This window comes from Lutra lutra, chromosome 3 (genome assembly GCF_902655055.1).
Source record: "Lutra lutra chromosome 3, mLutLut1.2, whole genome shotgun sequence".
Lineage (NCBI taxonomy): Eukaryota > Metazoa > Chordata > Mammalia > Carnivora > Mustelidae > Lutra > Lutra lutra.
In genome coordinates, this window is record NC_062280.1 from 200,129,069 (window position 1) to 200,156,045 (window position 26,977).

Consider the following 26,977-nt stretch of genomic DNA (forward strand, 5'->3'; position numbering starts at 1 on the left):
TGGGATTTATTTCTGGGCTGCAAGGTTGGTTCAACATCTGCAAATCAATCCATGTGATACAACACATTAATAAAAGAAAGAAAAAGAACCACATGACACTCTCAATAGATGCTGAAAAAGCATCTGATAAAGTACAGCATCCCTTCCTGATCAAAACTCTTCACAGTGTAGGCATAGAGGGTACATACCTCAATATCATGAAAGCCATCTATGAAAAACCCACAGCAAATATCATTCTCAATGGAGAAAAACTGATAGCTTTTCTGCTAAGGTCAGGAACACGGCAGGGATGTCCATTATCACTGCCACTATTCAACATAGTACTAGAAGTCCTAGCCTCAGCAATCAGACAACAAAAAGAAATCAAAGGCATCCAAATCAGCAAAGAAGTAAAACTATCACTCTTTGCAGATGATATGATACTTTATGTGGAAAACCCAAAACACACCACTCCAAATCTGCTATTACTTGTACAGGAATTCAGTAAAGTGTCAGGATAGAAAATCAAGGCACAGAAATCAGTTACACTTCTATACACCAATAACAAGACAGAAGAAAGAGAAATTAAGAAGTCAATCCCATTTACAATTGCACACAAAAGATACCTAGGAATAAACCTAACCAAAGAGGCAAAGAATCTGTACTCGGAAACCTATAAAGTACCCCTGAAAGAAATTGAGGAAGACACAAAGAAATGGAAAAACGTTCCATGCTCATCATGGACTGGAAAAACAAATATTGTTAAAATGTAGAAGCTATCTAAAGCAATCTACACATTTCATGCAATCCCTATCAATACATCATCAATTTTTTTCTACAAAATGGACCAAATAACCTTAAAATTTATATGGAACCAGAAAAGACCCCAAAGCCAGAGGAATGTTGAAAAAGAAAGCCAAAGTTGGTGGCATCACAATTCCAGACTTCAAGCTCTATTACAAAGCTCTCATCACCAAGACAGTATGGTACTGGCACAAAAACACACATAGATCAATGGAACAAAATAGAGAACCCAGAAATGGACCCTCAACTCTAGAATAAACTAATCTTTGACAAAGCAGGAAAGAATGTCCAATGGAAAAAAGACAGCCTCTTCAACAAATGGTGCTGGGAGAATTGAACAGCCACATGCAGAAGAATGAAACTGGACCGTTTCCTTACACCACACACGAAAACAGACTCAAAATGGATGAAGGACCTCAATGTGAGAAAGGAATCCATCAAAATCCTTGAGGAGAACACAGGCAGCAACCTCTTTGGCCTCGACCATAGCCACTTCTTCCTAGAAATATTGCCAAAGGCAAGGGAAGCAAAGGCAAAAATGAACTACTGGGACTTCATCAAGATCAAATGCTTCTGCACAGCAAAGGAAACAGTCAACAAAACCAAAAGACAACCGACAGAATGGGAGAAGATAGTCACAAATAACACATCAGATAAAGGGCTAGTGTCCAAAATCTATAAAGAACTTATCAAACCCAACACCAAAAGAACAAATAATCCAATCAAGAAACAGGCAGAGGACATGAACGACATTTCTGCAAAGACATCCAGATGGCCAACAGACCCATGAGAAAGTGCTCCACATCACTCGGCATCAGGGAAATACAAATCAAAACCACAGTGAGATCCCACCTCACACCAGTCAGAATGGCTAAAATTAACAAGTCAGGAAATGACAGATGCTGGCGAGGATGTGGAGAAAGGGGAAGCTCCTACACTGTTGGTGGGAATGCAAGCTGGTGTGGCCACTCTGGAAAACAGCATGGAGGTTCCTCAAAAAGTGGAAAACAGAGCTACCCTATGACCCAGCAATCGCACTACTGGGTATTTACCCCAAAGATACAAATGTCGTGATCCGAAGGGGCAGGTGCACCCGAATGTTCATAGCAGCAATGTCTACAACAGCCAAACTATGGAGAGAACCTAGATGTCCATCAACAGATGAATGGATAAAGAAGATGTGGTGTATGTATATATCCATACACACACACACACACACACACACACACACACACACACACACACACAATGGAATACTATGCAGCCATCAAAAGAAACGAAATCTTGCCATTTGTGATGATGTTGATGGAACTAGGGGGTATTATGCTGAGCAAAATAAGTCCATCAGAGAAAGACAATTATCATATGATGCCTCTGATTAAGAGGCAGAATGGGTGGCTGTAGGGGGTAGAGAAGCAAAAAACTAAATAAGTTGGGATCGGGAGGGAGAAAAATCATAAGAGACTCTTAATCTCAGAAAACAAACTGACTGTTGCCAGGGGGAGAGGGGTAGAGAGAGGGTGGTTGGGTTATGGACATTGGGGAGGGTATGTGCTATGGTGAGTGCTGTGAAATGTGTAAGCCTGACGATTCACAGACCAGTACCCCTGGGGCTAATAATACATTATATGTTAATAAAAATAAGAAAAAAAAAAAAAACTACTGAGTTTTAGACAAGCAAGGTCTTGTCTCAGCAGTGAGGAAAAACAAAGAGCAAAATGGTAGACTTAAAGCCAACCACATAAGTAACCACATTAAAGGTAAATAATCTAGATATTCCAATTAAAAAACAGAGACTGTTCAAGTGTATTAAAAACAACAAATACTGTTACCAACTGTGCTGTCCACAAGATGTCCACTTTAAATATAGTCACAGGGGCACCTGGGTGGATCGGTGGGTTAAGCCTCTGCCTTCGGCTCAGGTCATGATCCCAGGGTCCTGGGATCGAGCCCCACATCAGGCTCTCTGCTCAGCAGGAAGCCTGCTTCCCTCTCTCTCTCTGCCTGCCTCTCTGCCTACTTGTGATCTCTCTCTCTCTCTCTGTGTCAAATAAATAAATAAAATCTTTAAAAATAAATAAATAGGCACAAACATGTTACATATAAAAGAAAGAAAAGATATACCATGTTAACACAAATGAAAGAAAGCTGAGGGCATCTGGGTGGCTCAGTCAGTTAAGCATTTGCCTTCGGTTCAGGTCATGATCCTGGGACCCCGGCCAGCAAGGAGTCTGCTTCTCTCTCCTTCTGCTTCCCCCTCATCACCACACCCTGCTTGTGCTCGGTCGTTTTCTCTCAAATAAATAAAAGAAAAGAAAAAGAAAGGAATGAAAAGAAAAGAAAGCTAGAGTGATAGTAATATTGACAAAATATATTTCGAGGCAATGAATATTACTAGAGATTGTGAGGGTCACCTTACAATTATAAAGGAGGGCCATTCATTTAGGAAATATAATAATCCTAAATACTCATGAGCCTCACAGCAGAGCTTCAAAATATATAAAGCAAAAATGGAGAGAAATTAAATAAAGAGAAAAATTCCTAATTATACCGAAAAGATTATAACCCTCTCTCAACAATCAAAAGGAAAAGTAGAAAAAAATTAGTGAGAATGCAAAAGACTTAAATCTTATCTTAATGGACTCCACAGAACATCATGTAACAGGAGAATAAACATTCTTTTTTTTTTTTTTAAGATTTTATTTATTTATTTGACAGAGATCACAAGCAGGCAGAGAGAAGGCAAAGAGAGGGGGAAGCAGGCCCACTGCTGAACAGGGAGCCCGATGTGGGGCTCGATCCCAGGACCCTGGGATCATGACCTGAGCCGAAGGCAGAGGCTTAACCACTGAGCCACCCAGGTGCCCCCTAGAATAAACGCTCTTTTAATGTGTACCCAGAACCTTTACCAAGATACACCCTACCTAGGGTCATAAAACAAATCTCAATAAATTTAAATGAATTCACCTCATATGAAGTATGTTCTCTGACCACAGTGGGATTACAGTGTAAATCAGTAACAGAAAATTATCTGTAAAATCCATAAAAATTTGGAAATCAGATGACAAGCTTCTAAACAACCCCTAAGTCAAAGTATTAACCAAAAGGAAAACTGGAAAGTATTCTGAAAAGAAAAAAATGAAAGAACATATTAAAATTAGTAAAATGCAACAGAAAGATCTTTAATCAATCACCTTTGTCTCAAGAGAGAGAGAACTTCAGAGTGAGCAGAAAAAAGGAAATAATAAAGATCAGAGTAAAAATCAATAAAAAATAAAGCAGAAAACAATCGAGAAAATCAATGACAACAATAGCTTCTCATTTGAGAAGGTAAATAAAACTGACTAACGTCTGGCCAGAAATAGGAGACAAACGTCCCATGCAGAAGAATTTCCCATAATTGACGTAGCTGCTCTCCCCTCAAGGAGATGGAGGGCAGCCCCTCTCCCCTAAATACGGGCTGCACAAGGGGGCCACTTCCTCGAGAGCACAGGATGAGAACCCACCCAGCCAGGTGACCTGCGTCGGCACCCACAGTGACCGGCCGCGCTGGCAGCGCGCTCCCCGGGCTCCACGTGCTGAGAAAGGCACTTTACGCCTGTGGTCTTCCTCCCCAAAGCTCCTAATCCCAATCTAATCACGAGAAAAACATCAGACGAAATCCAGCCGAGGGGCATTCTGTGAAACACCGGACTAGTACTCCTCAAAACCGTCCAGGTCATAGGAAAAAGCCCGAGAAACTGTCACAGCCAGAAGGAGCCTGCGGAGACAGTAACAACACAGGCCCTGTGGTGTCCGAGCAGAATCCTGGAATGGAAACAGAAATACACAGGAGACACACAGGTAATTTGTAATTTTCCAGTAGAAATAGTAAAAAGTAAAAACAAAACAAAACAAACCCTCGCAAAATTAAATTTTAATATATTTTATTGACGCAAACACACAAAGTATCACTTCAACATGGAACGGTATGAAAAAATATTTAGCTATTTTACGTTTGTTTCTTCATACTAAGAATCTGGGATTTGCGTCGTGTTACGCCCCACAGCACAGCTCGACCCAGCGGGGGCACTTTTCCGGGTCCAGCCGTGTGTGACCACAGGCAGCCCCAACAAAAGCCGCGGCCCCAGGCGACCGAGGAAAACTCGACGATCGCGGCGACAATCGCAGCGGCGACGCTTGCTGACTACAGGTGAGTACGGAGAAAACCGCTTCCTCTGACAAGTTTCCGTTTGTGGTGAAAATGACGAGAAAGGAGTTGCACCTTTGCTCGGACTCTGCGGCTACTCGTGGGCCTGGAGCGCTGTCCCCGCGAGCTGCACCTGCAGGAGCGCTGTCCACGCCACGGCCTGAAATAAAATCCCCACGCTCGCGAGCAGAGCCTGATGGAGGCTCGAGGTTGTTAAAAAGACTTAAACTGGGAGAAAACATTTGCAAATCACCTCTATGATAAAAGACTTCTATCCAGATATATAAGGAATTCTCAAAACTGTAAGAAAACAACCCAAAAACCACAAGCACATATTTTAACAGACATGGTGTCACGGCACATAAGCCAAAGAAAACATGCTCAATGTCAGAGAGGATGCCACCGCGGCCCCCACCAGACCCCCTGCCCCGGGAAGAGCTCCAGCTGTGAGCGGGCACTCGGGGACGCGCGGGCAGGAGGGACGTGCGCTGACCACAGCAGCCCGCTCTGGAGACGTCCGTCGTGAGCCCACCGTGGACACTGCAGCTGTAGCCTCTCCTAGGTCACAGGGGAAATGAAGGCATTACCTGCAGACTGTGCACCCGCTCCCGCGGCTTTCCTTCTGCACACGAACGCTAGAGACAGCGCACACGGCCGCCCACAAGGAGACGTGCTTCCTTGTGTGGTAGGAGCCAAAGCTCTCAACTTTCTTTCCGAACGGTTTCCGCAAAGAAGCTGCCGAGTCATCAGCTAACGCACCTCTGAAGAGAAGCTTCACGGGCTCTGGAGACCCACAACAGCAGTGCTGGGCACTTGGTCCCGAGGCTTCCTTACGCTCTCGCGTCCTGCTCTCCACATGCGCTGCTGTTCTATCTTTCGATACATGCTTTGACACATTTCTGTGTATTTTCCTATTACTCCTCTCTTTCAGAAAAAAAAAATTGAGAGTAAAAAGAAAGCAAACTTCCTCGACACTTTGCGCTGTGACCATATCCACGGTCAGAAGACGGTGAGAGCCATGGAGGAGGTAGGAATTAGTGACACGGGAAAACGCCCCCGGCAAACCTGCGGTGTACCTCAAGCTAAAGCAGAGAACGATTCCGTCAGAAACACAACGAGAAAAAGAAGTTCCACAAGCATTCAGTTGGGGAAAAAATAAACCAAAAGGAAAGCGGAAGGTATTAAACACAGAATAGGAATTTACAAAGGGAAGAATGGCAGCTACACGTGTGAGACGAGGACATCGAGAGTAATTCTTGAAACGCATCGACGACACTCACAGGGGCAAAGGGCGCAGGAAGAAAGAGAAAAACACGTAATATCAGGAAGGAAAGGGCTGGAACTCAGATACGAGTGTTTCAGTAACTGCAAAGGCATCGATATAAAAATGTCAACAAATTTAAAAGCACTGAAAGAAAACACACAATTTTCTAGGAACAAAATGAGCTTGGAACTGAGAAATCAGAGTCGTCTCATCCGCAGCGCAGGGAAGGAAACAGTTGTTTATAACCTACCCGCCTGCCAGCGTCCAGAGAGTGGAGGTGGTTGAAACAGAGCAGGGTCACGGAAGAACAATCGCTCCTTCCAGACGGTGTCACAGCCGCACAGACCTGAGCAACTCCGCCCGAGTCACCAACACGGAACTGAGCGGCTCTGCCTTTCACGTGCGAGCTGCGCGCACCGGGTCGTTCCCACACACCTGCGAATACGTGGATCCTGATTCCCAGTTCCGACGTGCGAACGCGCACGAGCAGGGTGGCGCGAGCTCTTGCCCGCGGAGGCCCCACCGGCTACGCTGAGCTCTACTCAAGTCTTCCAGGATGACGGTGGCAGGAGGCCTGTCCTCCCTGCTGGTGGCCACAGCATTCACACCAGCGTTCCAAGCCACAAGGAGCCATGCTCACCCTGGGCCACCAGCTCGCTCGCCAGCTCCGTGGTTCCAAACCTCCACGGCTAACACTCAACACTTCACGCAGACTTTGTGCCTTCGGACCCACCTTGAGCATGACTGTGGTGATTTGATAAAAGTGCTTTCCTCCTAGGAAGTGGGAGGTTTGTGTTGGCTGTATGTTCTGTCCTATCAAGCCAGGACACATTCTCCATAGGGCTGGGAGAATCATGCCACCGTGAGTTCTGCTGGTGACCTACACGTACGCAGGAGTGAGAGGCGCCCTCCCCTCCCCTCTTCAGCCCAGCCTGCCACCCCAGTAGGACTCGAAGGAGGGAAGTCCTGGCCAGGGTTGATCTGTGGCTGCAGCCACAGTACCAGACCTTCCTGGGCAGTGAGAGGCATCTCGATGGCAGGAAAGCGGCGCTGGGCAGGCGGGCAGTGCCCCGTCCACCAGAAACACAAGAGCTCCGTTTAGGAAGAGCTGCTCAGAGCCGGACCCGGTGCGTACAGTGGTCTCTGATCTTCACGATGACCGGAAAAGCTAGCACAACTCTTTCTCCAAAGCCACAACAGAGCGTTGCCTCCAGAGAGGACTCAGCCCTGCAACAGGCTTTCCCACCTCAACCACCAAGTGGGGAGCCCCGACTCCTCACCGCTGAGACCCCGCTCCCATGACAGGCCTGTCTGTTCACGGGGCATCTCCGGTGGGGTCTCAAACCAGCTCTGGCAAGGCCTCGTCCACAGACACACCACCCTCTGGGTACCGGGGCCCTTTTGTGGCCCTGTCTCCGTCGGCCAGAACTGCAACTCTGTCTGGAGACCCGCCAGAGCTGTCCTGGCCCCGCTGGGAGGCCCCTCTCGGAGAGCACCTCCAAAACCCACAAATCATACCTACTTATGTGATGGCTCCTCAGCTCAAATGGTGTTTTAGTCCCAAATTAGCATTTTCCAGAGTGGTTTCTACTGAGGACTAAGGGGGAAGTGCTTTAAAGAAAATAAAAACAGGCTCCAAAGTCAAAAATCCTTGGGAAACTGGGGCGCCTGGGTGGCTCAGTGGGTTAAGCGGCTGCCTTCGGCTCAGGTCATGATCCCAGTGTCCTGGAATCGAGTCCCACATCGGGCTCCTTGCTAGGCAGGGAACCTGCTTCTCCCTCTGCCTCTGCCTGCCTCTCTGTCTGCCTGTGCTCGCTCGCTCTCTCTCCCTCTGTCCCTGACAAATAAATAAATAAAATCTTTAAAAAAAAAAAAAAAATCCTTGGAAAACTTCCCAGGGAGACAGAAGCGACCCGATTTTCCGAAGTCTACATTATGCCGCTGTGCTGTCACAGAAGAGCCCCTCAGCCCCTGCCCCGAGGGGGCCTGCACTGCAGAAGAGCTCAGTGCTGGTTCTGCGCCCGCGGCCGCGCCTGCCAGCACCCGTCCACTGTCCGCCAGATGTGCCCTAAGAAAAGCCCAAGACGGGTCACTTCGAGGCCTGGGAGTGTGCAAGCCGCCCCCCACCCCCAACAGAAGTTAATGGTGGTTGCTGCTTTGCTCTCCTGGCTTTGGGCTGGCTGGAGTCTGCACAGGTGCACCCGCTTGGGGCCGGTGGGGGAAACCCGTGCGCAACACACCATCCCTTCTGGGACACGGTCCGGTAGAGATACATGCATCCAATTTCCAATTTTACAAATCTTTAAACTAAGACTAAGCTGGTATCCTACGAAGTTCTAGCCTTTACCACAGATTCATCTCTGCAGAGCCAGACTCCTAACTGCCCCTCCGGTCGGAAAGGGACCCGGACGGGAACCGCCAACAGCTGATGGCAGGTGCTCCCCACCCTCCACTCCATCCCAAGGCCACACACGGGGCATTTCCCAGGTCTCACCCACGCCCAGTTCATGCCCGGACGCGCCTCCTGGCCCACAAACCTGACAGGCGACCTGGGTCTCTCCAGAGCATTCATTCCAGGAAGAATGGATACGTTGGAAAGATAACTGCTTTTAATTCTCTAAGTTTCATTTATGCAACATCATAAAGGCAGATTTATGTGACTTGATAGGACATTTTTACAAAAAAAAGTTTCCCCCACATCTGGTCAGTAGTCTATAAATATTTACAATGAAAAAATAGGCAAAGAGAAAGGAAATCTTCATTATTCAAGTCAGTTTCTTCCCAATGCTTATCAGAATTTGAAAATAAAATAGTTCGTTAACTTTCTAGTCATCCGTATTTACATATCACTTCGGCCGACAGATGGAGAAATGGAGGCTCGCGGGTGTTCAGTTCATGCCCCCCCCAACTAAACTAGGTCTACACTAGTTTAGAAGTTATCTGAAGGAGTAAATTAAATATAAAAATGTAAACTTTGAAAGAAGATAGACTTTGAAAGAAGGATAAGCGTTCTTACAGAGATTAGTATTTTACACACTACAAACCAAAATAAAATGCTCTATATACTTTCTTAGCAGGGACATTCTGTTTCAATTTAATTAGATTATGTAACAAAACTCCCTCTAAAGAGGAGGTTAAAAGAAGAGCAATGACATCACCGTCTTAACTGATGAACATCCACTCGCTCTAATTTTCTCTAAAAGCAACTGCGAGTTCTCAGAAAGTGACAAATATAAATTATATCGCGGAGAGCTTCAGAAGCCTCAACAAAGTGTGGGGTCTCTTTACTATGACGACTTCAAAAACTAAACCTGAATAGTGCAAACCAGCGTCGTAACGGGTGAGGTTACGAGTATATTCACCGCGGCTGTACGAAAACAGGATTTGACTCTACAGACGCCATCGAAGATGCTGAAGGACACGTGGGCAGGAAAGGCGGACATGCCAGTGGCCTTGAGGATCTGAATGTGTCTGTCTCGGAATGCAGTGCCCAGCGCGTGCAGCTCCCCGTGAGGACAGGGAAGGGTTCACGTGTGGGAGCCGCGCCGTCCTCGAGAACCCAGCGACACCCGCAGTCTCGGCTCTCGGGCTTCGTAGTGCTCGTTGAAGTCCAACCGGAAGCTCAGAAACCGAAGGCTTTCATCGGAGCTGGTCGTCAGCAACACCAGAAACTGCTGCACGATGCCCTGAGAAGGAGAAAGAGAACAGCTGTTTCAGGAGGGGCCTCCACGACGCATGCCGCCCCCCTCGCCGCCGCAGCCTCATCTGGGCTGGTTTCTCCTTCCAGACCGACAGACTTGCAGAAACACGCACCGCCGCAGGCGTCCCAAATGGAAGACGGCTGCCCCAGGAACCCAGGTTCACCAAGCCAACGGCAGCTGCGTCCACAGACATGAATGCACCATCAGTAAGTTACGTAAAAGAACATCCTTTTTGCCCTAAGTTCTATAAAAATAAGCAAAACAGCAAAACGTCTGACATTAAAAAAAAAAAGGCCCATTCTTTGTCTTTTCAATGTAAAACCACGGCTACGCTTTTCATCTTCCCTTTGAGCTGAAGAGCACTGCATCCCAGTGCCCTGCCAGAAACAAAAATGAGAACAAGAGAAACAATGCACCTCTAACCCGTAACCACAGGGTCCCTGCTCCTGGCAGATGTGGGCCGAGTCACTGTCCTGAAGACCAGGCAGAGTGTGGCTAAGCCACCTCCTCCTCAGGGGGCTTTGTAGAGGCGCGGGGACATGAGAGCAGCTTGCACGTGACAGACACCGGCTGCTTCTCCGCAGGGCCGAGGCACTTCTGGGCTCAAACCCCATCCCTGCCGGGCTCCTGAGTCACGGCCACGGGGTGTGTGGCTGTCCAAAGTAGGGGGAAGCTTGTCTCCCTGCCTGCACACCTGGAAAACGTCCCGTCTGCAGAGACGCTGGCACTGAAACACGACAACCCATGAGTCCTTCCAAACCCTAACGGCACCTCAGTCCCTCTCCGAGCTCCGGGGACGCGGGTATGTTGCACTAGAGAACTCGCACCTGAGCGAGCACAGAGTGGGGTGCCATGGACATCCCCTTTGTCCTTTCGGGAATCCGACGGCTTCGGGAAAAGGCCCTAAGGAATCTGAGTGCTAAGCGTACAGGCAGTGGCTTCCTGTCAGGTGATGATGCGTGACGCTCGCTACGAGGAACTGTGGGGAGCGCGTCTGGGCTCAGGCTGCGCCTCCGGGTGGGACTGCTCGGGGCCGTGCGTGGCCGCAGCTGCTAATCACGGGCCGTTTCAGCCTCGAAGTCAAAGAGAACAGAGAAGGACTTCGTTTCTGTTAAGGAAAAGATACCTCAATGGCTATGATTGAGAAACATGAGACCATAATTTGAGTAAAACTGGGATTATACAGATTAAGATTACTTTGCAAAAATGAATTAAGTCTCAGGGCGCCTGGGGGGTTCAGTCGTTAAGCCTCTGCCTTCGGCTCGGGTCCTGATCTCAGGGTCCTGGGGTTGCTTCGGGCTCCCTGCTCGGCGGGGGTCTGCTCCCCCCTCTCCCTCTCCCCTCCCCAGCACTCGTGTGCTCTCTGTCGCTCTCGCAAATAAATAAATCGAATCTTTAAAACAAATGTGTTAAGTGTCTCAGGAAAACGTGTAACCATCCCCACCTCCCTCAGAAGTGAGCACAGGGACACACACTGTACGCTGCAGATCACCCCCTGCGGACGCACTTCCACCTTCGCCAAGAGTGCGGAACGGTTACGCTCCCGCTGTAAGAAACGGGGGCCCAGATGGTGTCTGCGACACGGGGTCCGGCAGCTCTTCCATTACTGAAACACCCGGCCGGTGTTTCTGCACTGAACAAAATCCCGTCTTTGCCGCCATTTAGGAAGCATTTCGACAACAGTGCTGTGGTAGCTAATGTCAGAGGAAGGGCGCCTGCGATGGGGACCACGCCCGCCCACGCCCCGCTACGCTGCAGACAGCCATGGTGGCAAGCGTGAGCACCCGGGAAGCAAACCACACGCTGTGGAACAGGGATGCGGCTTCGTTCTAAATCCCGACCCACATGGAGACAATAGTGCCCAGAAACGTCATTTCTAACGGTTTCAACGTCGATGCTTGTCTGATTAGTTACCAACAACCAAACGTAAAATTCTAGGTAAAACCTTCTCACCTGTATGTCCATCACTAAATCACGCCGGAAAAGAATCAGACCAAACCCACAACACAGAAACCCGCAGCAGCGCGCACTCTACCTGCTCCTCCCCCAGCCTCCGGGGTCGCGGGCCAAGTGAAGCCCCCGCCGCCTCCCGCGCTCGGCGACCCCGCAGCAGCTCCCGCACACCTGCGCTCCCTCCGGCCTCACCCCGGGCTCCCACAGGACCCTGAGGCCGCACAGCTCTGCCCGGCCCCTGCAGGACTGCCACCCACCGCTGACAACACCAGAACCAGCCCGGGACAGCCCAGGATCCCTGGGAAGGTCACAGCCGAGACAGGGCCCCGCTGTGGGTGGGGGGTGCACTGAAAGGACTCCTCTTTCTTCATCCTGAGAGCGAGGGTGAACAGCAGAAAAACGGCGGCGTGACGCGGGCCCCGTGCCGTGGCGCCAACACGCACCTGGTAGAAGTGAGTCAAAATCCGCAGCTGCGAGCACATCTTTGGGATCGATTCTCGGAATTCTTGAATCCTCTTGCTCTCCTCCTCCTCCTCCACCGCTGTCACTCCCCACCGGCCCTGAAGAATCGGAAGGACCAGATTACATTAAAATCTGGGCACGAGAAGCTGCCACGGTAGGACTGCGCTGCAGGGAGAGCGGGGGAGATGGGTGCTGTCCACGCCCTGCGAGCTGCTCGACGCTTGCACGAGAGTCTGCTGACACCGAACTGTGCTCTCGCTCACTCTTTCCAGTTAGTAAGATCCCCCAGAGATGCTCCGTATCAACACACAGGAGCACAGAGAACCCCGTCCTTGTAGTAACAACTACAGGACCACGTTGCAGAACACGTAACACTTTCCATCATTTGTCACAAGCTAACCAGGCTTTAGTTAGTGAAAGCGATGCCTTGTGTCTCTCCCTCATCACCGACGGTTTCTAACACAGACCTGCCCGGTGAGCAGACCCAGATGGTTCCCAGTACCGGAACCCCTTCACCCTGGACTTTGGTGGGAAAGCTTCGTGCCACTTCTCCGAGCACGGTTGATCTTCCTGTACTGGAGAGACGTCTACGTCGATTTTTAGGATGGTTCTTAACGAATGGTGAGTCTAAATGCCTTCTCGGCCAGCCCATACAGGAGTCAGCACGGGATTCTTGTCTTTTTATCAACAGAGTTACCTCGTCGTTGACCCAATGATAAAACTTTTATTCCTTCTGGCACCCTCTGGAAGCTTGCTTTAGCATTTCATCCTTCACGTGCAGATTCACAGCCCACCTCACGGTGGTCGCGTGTGTGCCAGGCAGGGTCGAGACAGCCGCCTAACACCATCCACCAGTGCTCCATTCCCCACTGTTCTCAGTCGAGAACAAACGATCCAGAATGTGCGGGGCTCTTCCTGCGTGTTATTCTGCTCCCGACTGTCCGTGCTTGAGCCAACACCACCGTTCTCACTGCTGTAATTTTGGAAATCTTGAGGGTATATGTATACTCAACCATCTCACTTATTCCTGTCCAAAATTCTCCTCCCTTCGAGCTGCGTCCTTGTATTTCCACATAAACTTTAAAATTATCATTTTCTACCCCTCCCCCCAAAAATTACACCCACACAAAAACCCGAAACTGTTGGGGATTAGAATTGGGACTTCACTGAATCTCTGAGTTCCTGTGAACGCAGTCTATGCCTCTGCCTACCGAGGGGCCCTCTGCCACCCCTGCGATATGCCGTGAGGGGCCAGGGAGCACACGTTTTGGGCTCCACGTGCCATGTGATCTGTGCTGCTACTCCGCGCTCCCACACAGCACACGAGCCACCACGGACAGCGTGGAAATCACTGGCACGGCTGCTCCCATCACACCCCACCTCCGGAGACACATGGGAGGCCAGGCCCGGCCCGAGGACCGTCAGCCGCCAAGTCCTGTTTCACAGTTTCCTGAACTGGGGCCTTACCCATATCAGTACACTTTAATGCTCTTTTAAAGCATTTTTAAAAATTTTATTTTGTTTGTGGCTGATAAAAATAGAATTGATTTCTACATGATGACCTTGTTTTAAGCCACCCTGATAAAGTCAGTTATTAATTCTATTAATTTACCTAAACATTATTTTAGATTTTCTATATCCACAGCCATGACCTTTGCCCCCCCACCCCAAAAAAGAAAAAGAACAAAACTGCTCGCTTGCGTGTGCGCACCTGCATTTCTTCGTCTCAGCTGCTAGCACGGGTGGGCCTCCACGGCCACGGCCACAGCTGTGCTGAACGGGGTGACAGTGGTCTGGGTCTCAGTCCCAGGACGGCACCACTGGCATGAGGTTTTGACTCGGGCCTTTTAAACAAACCTACTATCAGACTCTCCTCAGTGTCCAATGAGCTTATCCATCCACTGAGAGACTGCGTGATTTTCTCCGGTAGTTTGTAAACGTGGAGACTTACAACATTTTCATCAGAACGATACATGAACTTTGTAATTATGGAATGAGCCAAAGCTTATCTGTAATGTCCCATCCTTTGATACATCCCAACTCGGTGACATTGTCTTTGGGCTGCAAGACACAGACTGGTGCAGAGCAGAAAGCGGCAAAGATCTGTGTCGTAGGTTTGACTGCAAAACCAGGTAACCATTTTACAAGATTAAATTCAATTTTGTTTTATAAGTTAAAAGCCAAACTGAAACCAATTAATTTGCCCACTGAGCAGGGGCGTACCGTCCAGGGAGTCATAACCACGTCAAGTGCGCCAGAACCCGGATTCCGAGGTGCACCACGACTGTGCGCCCCACTGCCAGCCTGCGGGGGCCCGCCGTGGAGACAGCTGTGTGCACGTCCGTGTGCCCTGGGGGAGGGGCTGTCAGACAGCGAGTGACCGCCTGCTAACATTCAAAACCAGGATTTCGAGTGTAGAAGAGAAGGAAAATGAAGTCCCTTTAACCCCAAACTTGAACTGGAAACATCATTATGAACCTAAGAGAAAAGAGAAAAGGAAGCAGAGAACCACGGTGGGGACATCTTCAACAGCCCAAGGTCATGCATTCCCCAAGGTCACTAACAACAGCTGCAGTGTGGAGCTTTGGCTGCCATGTGTCCGTGTGTGTCTACCGGCCAGGTGACCGGGCGGCGCAGAGCTGGGGCCGGTCTGCAGAGCCACCAGTGCCCGTGGACGCAGCAGCTGCAGGCTCACTCACGGGACGCCGGGGCACGCTGTCGTCAGGTCACACAGGGTGACAGCGAGGGGGACCGCCACGCCTGGAGCAGTCAGAGCCCGCTCAGGACTCCAAACGCAGGTGTGCGCACCGTCTCCAGGACCATTTCAGCAGGAAAACTACCTGTGCTGGTGATAAGCTCATTATTCCAACTGAGAAGCCCCAGGTGGAAAAGCCGTACCTCGACTTCACGCTGTTTCCTCTTCTCTTCAAACTGCAGTCGTCGCTGCAGCTCCCCCAGCGCGGCTCTGTATATGGCGTCCTGCGTGTTCTGAAGCTCAATGATCTGGTCAAACACGGCTCTGAGCTGGTTTAAAAGCGCCTGAGGACAGGAGACGGAGAGAGACTATAAACAAGCTGTCCGCTCGCGCTCTCCCAGCGCTCTGCCGGCCCAGTGCTGCGCACTCAACACCCAGCGGCCCCCCGACCGCGGAGCTCTCAGCGTCAGAAAGGACGTCCACTGGATTCACTGTTTGTGGCCACACACACCAAGACCAGCCACGGAGGATGTGAGAAAGGGGATACGTAATGTGATAAAGGACAAATTCAGCACCGAGTTTAAAATCCAGCGTCCAGCAGGAACGCAAGGACGGTGTCACGCTGAAACGCGTCGCTGGGGCCGGCCACCCACGCTGCGCAGTGCCCCTCCCGGGCATCTCCCGTATTTCAGTCTTGCTTCCCCCCGTGCAGCACGGAAGAGGGCGAGAGAAAGGGACCTGTAGCAGAGCTCACTGGGGTGAGGCAGCACACATCCAGGCACAGCACCAGACGCGCACACACTGGAATGGCAAACTCCAAGACAGTGGTGCGCCGGCGGGGCTGGGATCACACGACGCGCAGGGACGTCGGAGACGGACGAGGGCGCCCCACAGCCGAACAGCAGGCTCAGCTCCACCCTGCGCTTCAACTTAAAAACCCACTAACGATTTGAGGAGAAAAGATAATTTTGAAATCACAGGAGAAAAAGTCACGTGTTAAAACTTAGCAGCCACTCACGACTGACACAAACATCCAGACGCACCCGGACGACAAGGCCCTCCTTGATCTAAGTCCTACGAGATCTCCCGGCAAACGTCAGAGCGAACAGTGAAAGGATAAATGTCCCTTTATCGTCAGGGATGGGCCAGGAGCCTTCCCGTGCTGCCGGGGGGGCCCAGCTAACACCCCAAGGTAAGGAAAGGCAGGAAACAGACCCCCGGAAAGAAACAAAACAGGCTTTCCTTGTAAAAACAGGGTCTAGAAACAGATCTAGAAACCCCTGGGATGAAAAATATTGGATAAAAAAAATCAAAGTCATGAAATGAGTAACATTCCTCCAAACCAGCCACATGCCACAATTACAGTGCTAAGAACCTAAAAAAGACTCGCAAGAGGTTATGGGAGAAAGAGGACAGGACTTTACCGAGACGCGTAGGAGAGCCGGGGAAACGGGAGGGGCTTCGGGGTCACGGACAGGAGGCAGCGCGGAAGCCGGGGCGGCGAGGACAGGCAGCCCAGCTTGCTGCGGGAGGAAGGCACTACGGCCAGTGAGGACACGTGCAACACCCCCCTGCAGCCCTGTCTGGGCGACGCGCTCCGCCCAGCCCTAGCATGTCCCTTCGAAGGGTCGGCAACACACGGCCACAAACGTCAGTAACTTGCGGCCGCTGAGGCTGGGGTTGGGCGGCCCAGGACCCAGGAGAACACCGGGCTCGCCGCAAGGCTGCTGCTTCTTTTGGAGGGGCGTGACCTGACAAGCAAAAGGCAAAACAAAAGACGGAGGTGCTCTAATTTTTTGGTTTTTAATGAAGCCTCATTTCTTTCAATTGTTTATCATAATCAAGTAAGAATTAGCATTTCTGGAGCAGGCAGCTCATCCACAAGCCGACTGCTCTGGGCTCTGTCCGCAGTGGCTCGGGCGGGACGACTGGAACGCGCGTTCGGGGTGGCAGCGGTGGACAGCGGGATGCGGCCTCCGCAGCAAGGCACAGGCGGGACTCACACCTGTGTGCACCGCACCTGCCCGCCACGGCCGCCGCATGCCTGTCAAGCAGCCTTGTGCTCCCAGGAAGGGAGACCCCAAACGTACTTTGCTTCTGTCCAGAACGGCGGTCTAGGGGCTGCTTCAGCAGGGATGATCCAGCCCTCAGCGCCGTGACTCCCTCCACGCTCACGGTGACTCGGGGCACCCCGCACATAAGCATCCACGACCACAAGAAAACGGTGCCACAGGCGAAAACGCTTTCTCCTTGGATTCTGTCCCAGCAGTGGAAATCTTCTAGAAGCAAGAGGTATGGCTGTTCCGTCCAGAACTGTCACACGCGCACATGGCGGAAAGCCAGTGCGGCCAGCCGCTGACACTCCTCACGGGCCACACGCAGACCCACGTCAGTGCGGCCGTGATCCTCACACGTGGGCCGGTCCCCCGAAAAGCCCAGACTCTAACGACGCTAATCTCTGTAAAACGCGACCCATGGCTCCGAAGCCTCTAGGAACAGAGGTGGCGACCGCTGCCGCATCCCTCACTCGATGACAGGCTTCTGTGAATCACACCGTTTACCTCTCGCAGCCTGTCACACCTCTTCCCACGTGACAGCGCTGTGCCGTCCCTCTGTACCCCTGAGCGCCTCCAGCGCATGCGCCACCAGCCGGACGGCTCACCAAGACTGCGGCTACGGGCTCAGCTGACACAGACGAGGCTCACTGCGGCCAGGGTCAAAGGCCGTGGGTGCGGGTTTCTTGAATTACTAGTTACATCCAAAGTGTTTCAAATTACTTGTGTGCCGCTGTTTCCGTACATTCCTGAGAGCTTTCTACATAGAAGCATCTTTGAGCAACTGTTTTGCACAGACGAGCGACAGGTTCAGCAGTAAAATCGGGCACACGCAGACAGCGCGTCCCAGCCGCGGCTGCGGAGGCAGCGTGTTTCCCTCGAGGAGGGCGCGGGGAGAAGCAGAGGCAGCCGTCCGCGAGCTGGAAATCTCTGTGAAGTCACACATTTCATGTCTAAAATGCACACAAAATTTTGGCTCTTCCATCACAGCATCTTCCTTTCAAAGGAAAACAATGTGCTCACTGCTTCCCCAGACGTGGGAATGGAGTCAGAACTCACGAGGCTCGGCCGCACGGAGCAGCAACGTCCCGAACAGGGGCCTACGGGGAAGCAACGCTAGCGCCCGAGCTGGGACCGAGGACCCCGACAGTTTTCTAGACAAACAGCCGATCTTCTGACCCGTGCAGCCAGACACACCCTTAACCAAGGCAAACACAGAGAAGACCCTGGTCCCTGGATAAGACAGCAAAGGGACAGCCCGGAGCGCTCTGCGCATGCTCACGCCATCCGCCTCCTGAACTCACAGATGGGCGCCGTGTGCTGTGTCCTCGCACCGCCCGCCTGGCTTACTCCGTGCATGACACGAAACCAGCCGGGGGTCGTCTCTGTCTTCTGAGCTCCACAGATGACACCGCTGTCACACTGAGCGAACGGACAGGCGCGGTTACATGCCTCGCCCGCCTATACCCATTTCAGAGCATGTTTTGGCTCTAATTCCGCTCGGAAACAGCCCACCCAGAATGTTAAGCGATTACTAAAACAGCCCTAGTTACTACTAACGTGGCCTTTGGGCGATTCCTAAGATGTCCCGGGGGACAGGAGCCCCAGAGGAGAAGACTCTCACTGCTCCCACTTCCTGCCTGGCAGCCCCCGGGGCTTACTCTGGAGTCGGCGTCCAGCAGACAGCGGGAGATGATGGTGTCCAGGAAGCCCTCGTGCGCCGCAATGATGTGGTCCAAGTCTTGGGCCTGCTGCACTTTGTTCCAGAGCTCATCCCAGGAACACTCCAGCACCTAGGAGACACAACCGCGACACTCGGGTAAGGTGTGTCTTCCCCGTCCCACAACCCCGACAACGTACGCCACACAAAGACACGACGTGTTTCAGCGGGAGGGAGGGGCGCGCCGGGTACCTCGAACGTGATGTAGTACTGCATCTGGTGGATGAAATGGACCATCTCGGACGCCAGAATGTGGCAGTGATGCAGTACCCCGGAGAACTCTGCAAGCGAGCCGAAGAGCCGTGTCAGACGCCGCGGGCGCACGTCAGCCGCCACACGCTCCCCTCCAGCCCCGCACGGCTGCGCGCGCCCTCTCGAAACCACCGCCTCCAGCCTTCACGGTCAGCGCCTCCGCACAGGGAGCGGTCCTTCCGTGGCCGGTCTCGGGCCCTCTGAGCTACGCAAGGGCTTAGCTGTCTCGTCACGTGCGCTACTTCACATAACGGAAGGACCTGACAAGGGACGGCGTAAAATACAGTAACTGCATCCAAAAATTAGACACATTTCACTGCGCGAGCCTGACTAACTGCTCAGCTCCGTGGCTTTTTCACAACATGCCTGCCGCTGTGTAAGACCTTGTGACTCCCAGAGATCTGGAGACAAAAGTGACCTTTCCTTGAGGGCCCGAAAGGGACCATGTCCCCTGAGAGAGACATGACCCAGGAGGGAGACGGGCCTGAGCCGACTCTGTTCCTATTCTTTGAAAGATTACAGAACCATCGAAAGCCTTAGAGGTCACCACAGATCGCCATTCTCTGTTCATACTTTTCATTTTTTGATCAAAGACTCTCCCGAGTATGAGGGGACGACACCATGCAGAGGAGGGCTCAGGCAGATGGGGCCACCAAAGGAACGGTCACAGGCACATTTCAGTGTGGGTCAGACTGGGTGTATTTTGTTTCCAGCCCAAACGCCTTTAACTAGCTCCGCGGGCAAATGACTGCCGCACGCATTTCTCCGAGCGCCGCCCTCGGCCCCAAGTATGACAAGGAAGTGAAACAAACATGGGACAGAGAGAGCTGCGGGACACAGACTTTAGAAACGGCCTCAGTGCCCCGTGGGGACTCCGCTGGCCGGGTCGGCGTTGGGCCCTCGCAGCTGCAGGCCACCTCAGAGGACGAGCGCACGCTCCAAACCCCCGACGTCCCCACCGTCGGGAACCCCGGTGTTCCTGGGCGGCGCCAATGCTCCCGTGAAGGACGGTCATCCGCGCTCTTCCTGCGGACACTGCCCGAGCGGCGGACGGGGCTCCCTGACACCCAAGCCCGCTCACCCAAACTGCTTTCGGCATAAAAGAGCGTCACAAAATGCTGTTTTACGTGGGAGTCGCTTGCGTCACGGCATCAGGAAGCTTCTAAAAGCAAACGAGGGCCACGTACAACGCCACCTGGGGCCTCACCCCAGAGCCAGGGCGGCAGGGACAGCGCCACCTCTCCCCTGAAGGCTGGGCAATGGCACCTGCAGAAACCGCATGTACTTACCAGCAGGCGCGCGGTGGCCCCGTACAAGCCACACCCGTGAGGACCCCGGGTCCGACAGGAACCCGACGCCCCACCACTGGGCTGGCTTCAGGGCAGACGGCTGCACACACAAAAGCAGAACCGTCAGAGCGGGCGTGAGGTCCGTCTGCAAGTCCGCGCTGCCCTTGACGGCCGCTGCGAGAACGTCACGGCCGACGGAAACACCGCGGGCTCGGGGGGGACCTGACGGCACTGCCGAGCACCTCAACGGGAAGCACCCGCGCGCCTGGAGATGCACCTTCAACAGCGCCGGGTTTGTTAAAAGTCATAAAAAGCTTATTTAAAAAAAAAAAGTACCCTAAAGCAGTTTCTTCACAACTGCCAATCGCCTCCTTCAAGCTGTACGCGTAACTGAGCCTACGATACTTACAAGCCACGCGACCGAGTCACCCGCCTGATTTACTTCTCAAGGCGAAGGGCTCCAAGTTGGCCAGAAGGATTCCTCGGACCCCGTAGGCTGAACCGCTCGTCACCACGAAGGCCCTGCAAACGCCATCTGCCGTCCTCTGTGCGGCCAGGCAGCCAGCAGGGATGCCTGCAAGGCGCCTCCCACCCCCACCCCAGGCCACACTGGTCAGAGCCCTACACAGACCCAGGATCCAAGACCCCAGGAAGTGAGCGCTGCGGCTACGACCCTGCCCCCAGATGAGGGAGCCGAGGCAGAAGACAAGGAAATGGGCTCCTGGCCACAGCGTGGTGCTGGCGGACGGCGGGCCTGCCTAGTCAGAGCCGCTCCGCGTCTGTGCTGACCACGAACCACATGGCTCACGGTCCGGCACAGGGAACTCCTCATAAAGGTCTAATCACCGAGGAGCCTCCTCGTGTACGCAAACTTGATACACACAGGGATACTTTAAAGAGAAAAATGTCTACTCGTTTTTTAAGTTATCATTTCTGCAGTCCAGAACACTGTCCACCGTACGATGAACATTATTATCGTATGAACCAAGGAAGAAAACCAGCCACCAACGACACAGGCGGGACACAGCAGCATCCGTGGCCGTGCGTCCCCTACAGGGCCTGACGACCCCTCCCACCGCCACCACGCTCACTTTCATTCCTGACAGGACCGAAAAGGAGATCATTTCAATAGCACTTCTCCGGGGAGGGGCCTCCATTCACTCCCCCGCCCGCCGCCCCGTACACCAAGGATGAGCAAGAACACAGGCTCAGTGAACTGCTTATCTATTTCATTTTGTGAGCTGTTCCGTGAAACACAAACTCAGTCGCCACTAACTGTGATACTTTTTAGATTAACTGAATCCAACAACCAAAACAACAAGACTCCGTACCACGGGACCCCGAATCTTTAAACGATTTTTCTAACAACTTTTTCTGCCTAGCTGAGAGACAGACACACAGAAACGGGCATCAGCATCGCGGCAGACGGCGATCAGAAACTCCCGCACCAAACACAGCATTTTCCAGTGTAACTACTTATTCCAAAAAAGTTATTTCGACAAGTACTACTGCAACGATATCTGGGTGCCCATGACACTGCGCGTGGGCGCGCCAGCTATCCGCCCCGTACAGGAGCGAACAACTCCAGCAGTGGTTTACAGAAGCACTGTATACGATCGCTCTGTGTTTTTGCCTCAGATTTACGGTTACAGGTTACACGTTTCTCAATCTTCTGTATTAGCAAGACCTAACGAAGTAGCTGACTGATTTCAGCTCATTAAGCGGCCTGGACACTAACGACTTTGAAATACTCCTTATAACTGAAAGAAAGAACACCACACCCCAACGGAAACAGGAGCAAAAAACCAGTTTCCTGAAAAATAAAACACAAATGACAAAAGAAAGCATTTACACTCAACATTTAAAATGCATTAAAGACATTAAAACAAAGGGACAATCTGCTTGAAGGCAGCACCCAGCTTTCAGCTTCCGCTGATCAAGAGCAACACAGCCACCTCCAGGCAGAGGGCTGGGCCAGGGGGCTGCGCCCTGAACCGGCACCTCGCCCCCGAAGTCATCTGTCCCCGAAGTCATCTGACGACACACACCCAGAGCTGAAATCCCAGCACCAGCTTCGCAAACGTAAAATAAGATGAGAATCCGTGCCTGTCCGCCAGCTGTTCCATCCCTAACCATCTAAGGAACCATCCAGATGCAAACAGACGGATCCTTACAAAAAAAGCTTATCCCGTTAGCTACATTCATGGGGAAAAAGAAAACCCCCGCAGCCGAAGAAGACAGGACAGGATGGTACAAACACACAGGCAGGAGCGACACTCTGCGAGATTCCAGGGGAGGTCTCAGCGACAAGGAAAGGGTCAGTGACAGCAGCTAACACAGAGCTCTCCCTAGCGGCACGACGTTCCACTGGCGTGATTAACGCCATGCGGGGTAAAGCCCACTTCTCCCACACGCAGAAAACTGATCAGACGTCTGTGACCCTCGTGTCGAAAGCAGAGCTTGCCGAGTGCAAGAGTGAGGTCCCGCAGACCCGGGTCACTGCCAGCTAACAGCGGGACCTGCTACAGAGCCGGGGCTGCCCAGACGCCTCCTGCGAAGGCACGGCAGCACGGAGCCCGTCCGCATCAGGCAGGAAGGGGGACACGGGCACCCCTCGCACCGCAGCACCAACGCCCCCCAAGGAGACCGCAAGGCCAGCCACGATGGCCACCCAGCAGACACAGCAAGTCACCCCGAGCATACCATGGGAAAGTGGGACAGGCACAGAGCCAGGAGATTGCGAGGCTGAGTGCCAGACGCCCCTTCTAACCTTCCCAAACAAAGCAGCCCCTCCGCCAGGAAGCCCACATGCACTAGAGACACTCAAAGGTAGTATCTCCTCTCCACAAGCTTTATGGTAGTTAAAAGAAAACGTTCCCTCTCGCCCTCTTTACAGCCATGTCAGAGGGTCCTTATTACCAATTTTCTAAGAAGTGAGTCCAGAGGAAGCAAGGCCAGGAGCATAAGGGCATCCTGATCCCCAGGAAAAGACCAGCTGTGAATACAGAAGGCGTGGGACAGCGAACACAAACTGCCCGTCGTGTCAACACACCGGCCCCCAGCTTCTGGGGTGTCATTATACTGGAACTCTGGGAGCTGCTCAAGGATCAGCCTTGACCTAGTACATGTGGAGGGATCACGCCTGCCTGTCGTCAAACAATGGCTCCTTTCTCAATAATCACTTTCCCCAAAGGATTAAGAATCTATCACTGCTGCTCCTCTTGAAAGACACACTGCTGAAACACCTTCTCCAAGGTTCTGAACGGATAATGGAACGTACTCAGTACTTACTAAACCTTAAAATAAGCCTGGCTATCTGACATGAGAAAGTTCATAACCGCTTATAATTATAAAATAATGTTACCAAATGCTTCCATGTCCTGGTTTACAAACCAAAACAAACATTCAAGCAATTTCCAAACAGACTAATCAACACACTAAGTGAATTTCAAATGAACCACTCATTTATTAAACAGCTTCACTCCTTAAAAATCAATTAATAAAATCCCTATGTGAACACTAGAGTGCAAACGCACGGAGCTCTGAGAGAGACCTCGCGATCTGGAACAACCCAGCGTGACGCAGTTTTCTTCCCGATCTACAGAGAAACCCAGGTCCGCAGTGTTACAGCCTTCCCACACACAGCACGCCCGCAAGCACACAGGCGTCACTTCTCAGCCGGGGGACGGCACTGCCAGTCCCTGCGGGTGCGGCGACTGCCCAGGGTGGGCTTACCGGGCATGTTTCTCAGGAGCTTGGCGTTGCACATGTGGCCCTTCCGAATGTCGGTCAGGATGTACTCCATCCGCTTAGCCCTCCACAGGAAGTTAAACACCCGCAGGTAGTGGCTCATACACTCGCGAGTAAACACCTGAAAAGAAGAGCAGGACACAGGTGAGTAGTCCCCTGCAACAGAAGAGCTTCCCAGGACAGCACTCAAGGAACACACAATCAAGTCTCATAAGTGCTAAGTAGCACGTGAGCAACTAACACGTCCAGTAAGTCCCATGGCACTAAACCGCAGCGATCGGGGACCTGCTGAGCAGCGCGTCACTCTCACATCAATGCCACAAACTGAGAAACGTGGCTGGTGACGGGTGTGTTGGGACCTTTAAACCCAGCCTAACCCTTAGTCGAACCCGCGGACTCTTAACTCCGGCTCCGGCTCCGGCTCCAGCTCCGCGGCAGCTTCCCGGGCCCAAACCCCCGAGGGAGATGTGAGGGGGATGAATCTGGCGGAGGCAGGGCCGGGAAGGACCCCCGGGCTTAAAGGGGCTGCAGGTGGTCTTCCAGGAGGTACATCTTGCTCTTGAAGCCATTTCACTGCAACTGGCCCGCAGGGTCCCACCCCGGGAAGATGCGCCCTGTGGGCAGGGGTGGGAGGAGGCCTTCCTTCCACGCTCACCTCCCTCCCACGGGGGCCAGTTAAATACACATGTCAGGTGACCCACAAAGAATCTTCTAGAGTCTGTCTGTCCCATGCAAACACGGCTCCGACACTACTGCGTATGTGTGCACACAGATGGGGCATATGTTTGCCCTTTCCTAGATGCCGTGAGAAAGGGATGCATCTTCTGTGTCCCCAGCGCTCCCCTCGCAGCACAAACCGGAAAGAGGCCACCTAAGCGGGACCTCTGCCGCCAGCAGTGCTGGGTTGGGGCGTTCCCCCACATCACCCTCTTGCAGCCCCTATGCCCCAGCTAACCCACACTCTCCTCCAGCCCAGACCCCGCCTGCCCCTCAAGGACAAAGGCCACATGCCCTTCCCGGCCCCTTCTCCAGACAGGACACTTTTCACTGACCCTTGCAATCAGAGCACTTCGCCGTACACTGCTGGACCGGCTTCCCGCCGTGTGTGTTCGGGGCACTGCCTACATGTAGTCCTTACAGGGACTACCTGTCTGTCTCCCGCAGCGCTTTCTGGGCCAGCATTTGGCAGGTGCACGTCTAAAGGGGAGTGGTTAGGGACTGCTTTGCACGGGCTCTGAAATCAACCCTGAAGGGAGGGGCACCATCTATTCTGCGGTGCTGCCCGCACTACTGCTCATGCCATTACGGAGATGAAAGTGATGGGATGAAACAGCTTTACAACTGCATTAAAGAAATGTGGGGGTACCTGGGGGGCTCAGAGCATTAAAGCCTCTGCCTTTGGCTCAGGTCATGATCTCAGGGTCCTGGGATCGAGCCCTGAATCGGGGAGCCTGCTTCCTCCTCTCTCTCTGCCTGCCTCTCTGCCTACTTATGATCTTTCTCTGTCAAATAAATAAATAAAATCTTAAAAAAAAGATATTAAAAAATAAAAAAATAAATGTGCCACACAAACGCCATCTGGAGGCTCCTGTAAGCGCCGGGCTCCCAGAGCACACTCCATGGGACCCGGTTCACAAACATCCAGTCTCATCACAATCCTTCAAACTCCGCAGCTGTTCCAGAAAGAACAGTCGTCCCCACTGCACGGACACGGGGGAAACACCCTTCACCTTTAGTGTCACTGCACATCTGGGCTTTCGGTTCACTGTCTGTGTAGAATAAACTCAGAAAAATATTACATAAGCTTCTGACACCTGACCGCAATGCCCTGCAGATCCATGGCCGACCCATGGATTTTATCCTCCGCAGCACCCAAGCGGGAAGATCAGAGATAACCCTCCACATCCTTCACAGGGTTAGCAAGAAGCTACAATCACACTGCGCTACAGCAGATAAATTATGGGACTAATATAGGAGACATTCTCATCATAATTAAATGCTCTACAAAAATGACAATCTCAGTTAATGAGAACATAAAGGAATAGAGATAATACAATAAACTTAACAGGGAAAAAGCAGACAATCCATTTTCTTCCAAAATTTGACTTTAAAAAGTGTACCTTTCAATAAAATATTCCAAGTCGGGGAAAATATAACAAGCCAGGACACAGTTAACCCAGGACGGGAACAGCAACGGCCAGAGGTGCAAGACGTCGCGCCCTGCACACTGTCCCCAGCACACCCTGCTGATGCGTTCCAAGGCCCTGCTCCCCCTCTCCGAGGAGCCTCCCAGGCGTGCCCTCCCCCCGATGGCACTGGCATGGAAGTCAACACCTGTTAGCCACGGCTAGAGCCATTCCAAATGTGTCCTTTAAATAAATCCGAGACACAAACTTCTTCACTGTTTCGACTAGAGCTTTCCAAAACCTAGACTTTGAAAAACAGATGGCCTAAGCGAGTGTTCGCACACAAGCGGTGCCGCACCTAACTGTGCACCTCAGTGAAGCCCGCGGTAGCGCCCAGAACCCAGCAGCTGCGTCTGTGGCCGCGCTCAATTCACCACGACTCAAGACACTCGTCCTTCGAAATAAGATACGGTGGTCTCTACTGCGGTGTCTTTCACGCTAGAAACAGTAACATACAACGTACTCACAAACTAGGTAACAGGAAAGTTTCTGATTTCAATGATAATGCACAGAACAGATTTTCTTCAAGTAGGCTCCATGCCTAGCGGGGAGCCTAACGGAGAGCTTGGACTCGGGACCCGGAGATCATGACCTGAGCGGGACTCAGGACCCGGACGCTAATGGACTGAGCCAGCCAGGAGCCCTAGGACAGAGCATTTTAAGGAGTAAGAATTTAAAA

General features: G+C 52.1%; 1 protein-coding gene across 7 annotated transcripts in view; it reads right to left on the reverse strand.

Annotated features, from left to right (window-relative positions):
- Window positions 1-8,823: 8,823 nt before the first annotated feature.
- Window positions 8,824-26,977, reverse strand: part of TUBGCP3 (tubulin gamma complex associated protein 3) — a 66,958-nt gene continuing 48,804 nt past the window's right edge. For all 7 annotated transcript variants that reach the window (XM_047720445.1, XM_047720444.1, XM_047720443.1 and 4 more), the window contains 6 exons: window positions 24,098-24,233; window positions 19,014-19,102; window positions 18,763-18,894; window positions 15,251-15,391; window positions 12,334-12,450; window positions 8,824-9,922 (listed from right to left, as the gene is read on the reverse strand). In XM_047720445.1, the coding sequence (XP_047576401.1) occupies window positions 9,764-9,922; window positions 12,334-12,450; window positions 15,251-15,391; window positions 18,763-18,894; window positions 19,014-19,102; window positions 24,098-24,233 (774 nt within the window). In that variant the 3' untranslated portion in view covers window positions 8,824-9,763. The remainder of the gene's footprint in view (window positions 9,923-12,333; window positions 12,451-15,250; window positions 15,392-18,762; window positions 18,895-19,013; window positions 19,103-24,097; window positions 24,234-26,977) is intronic.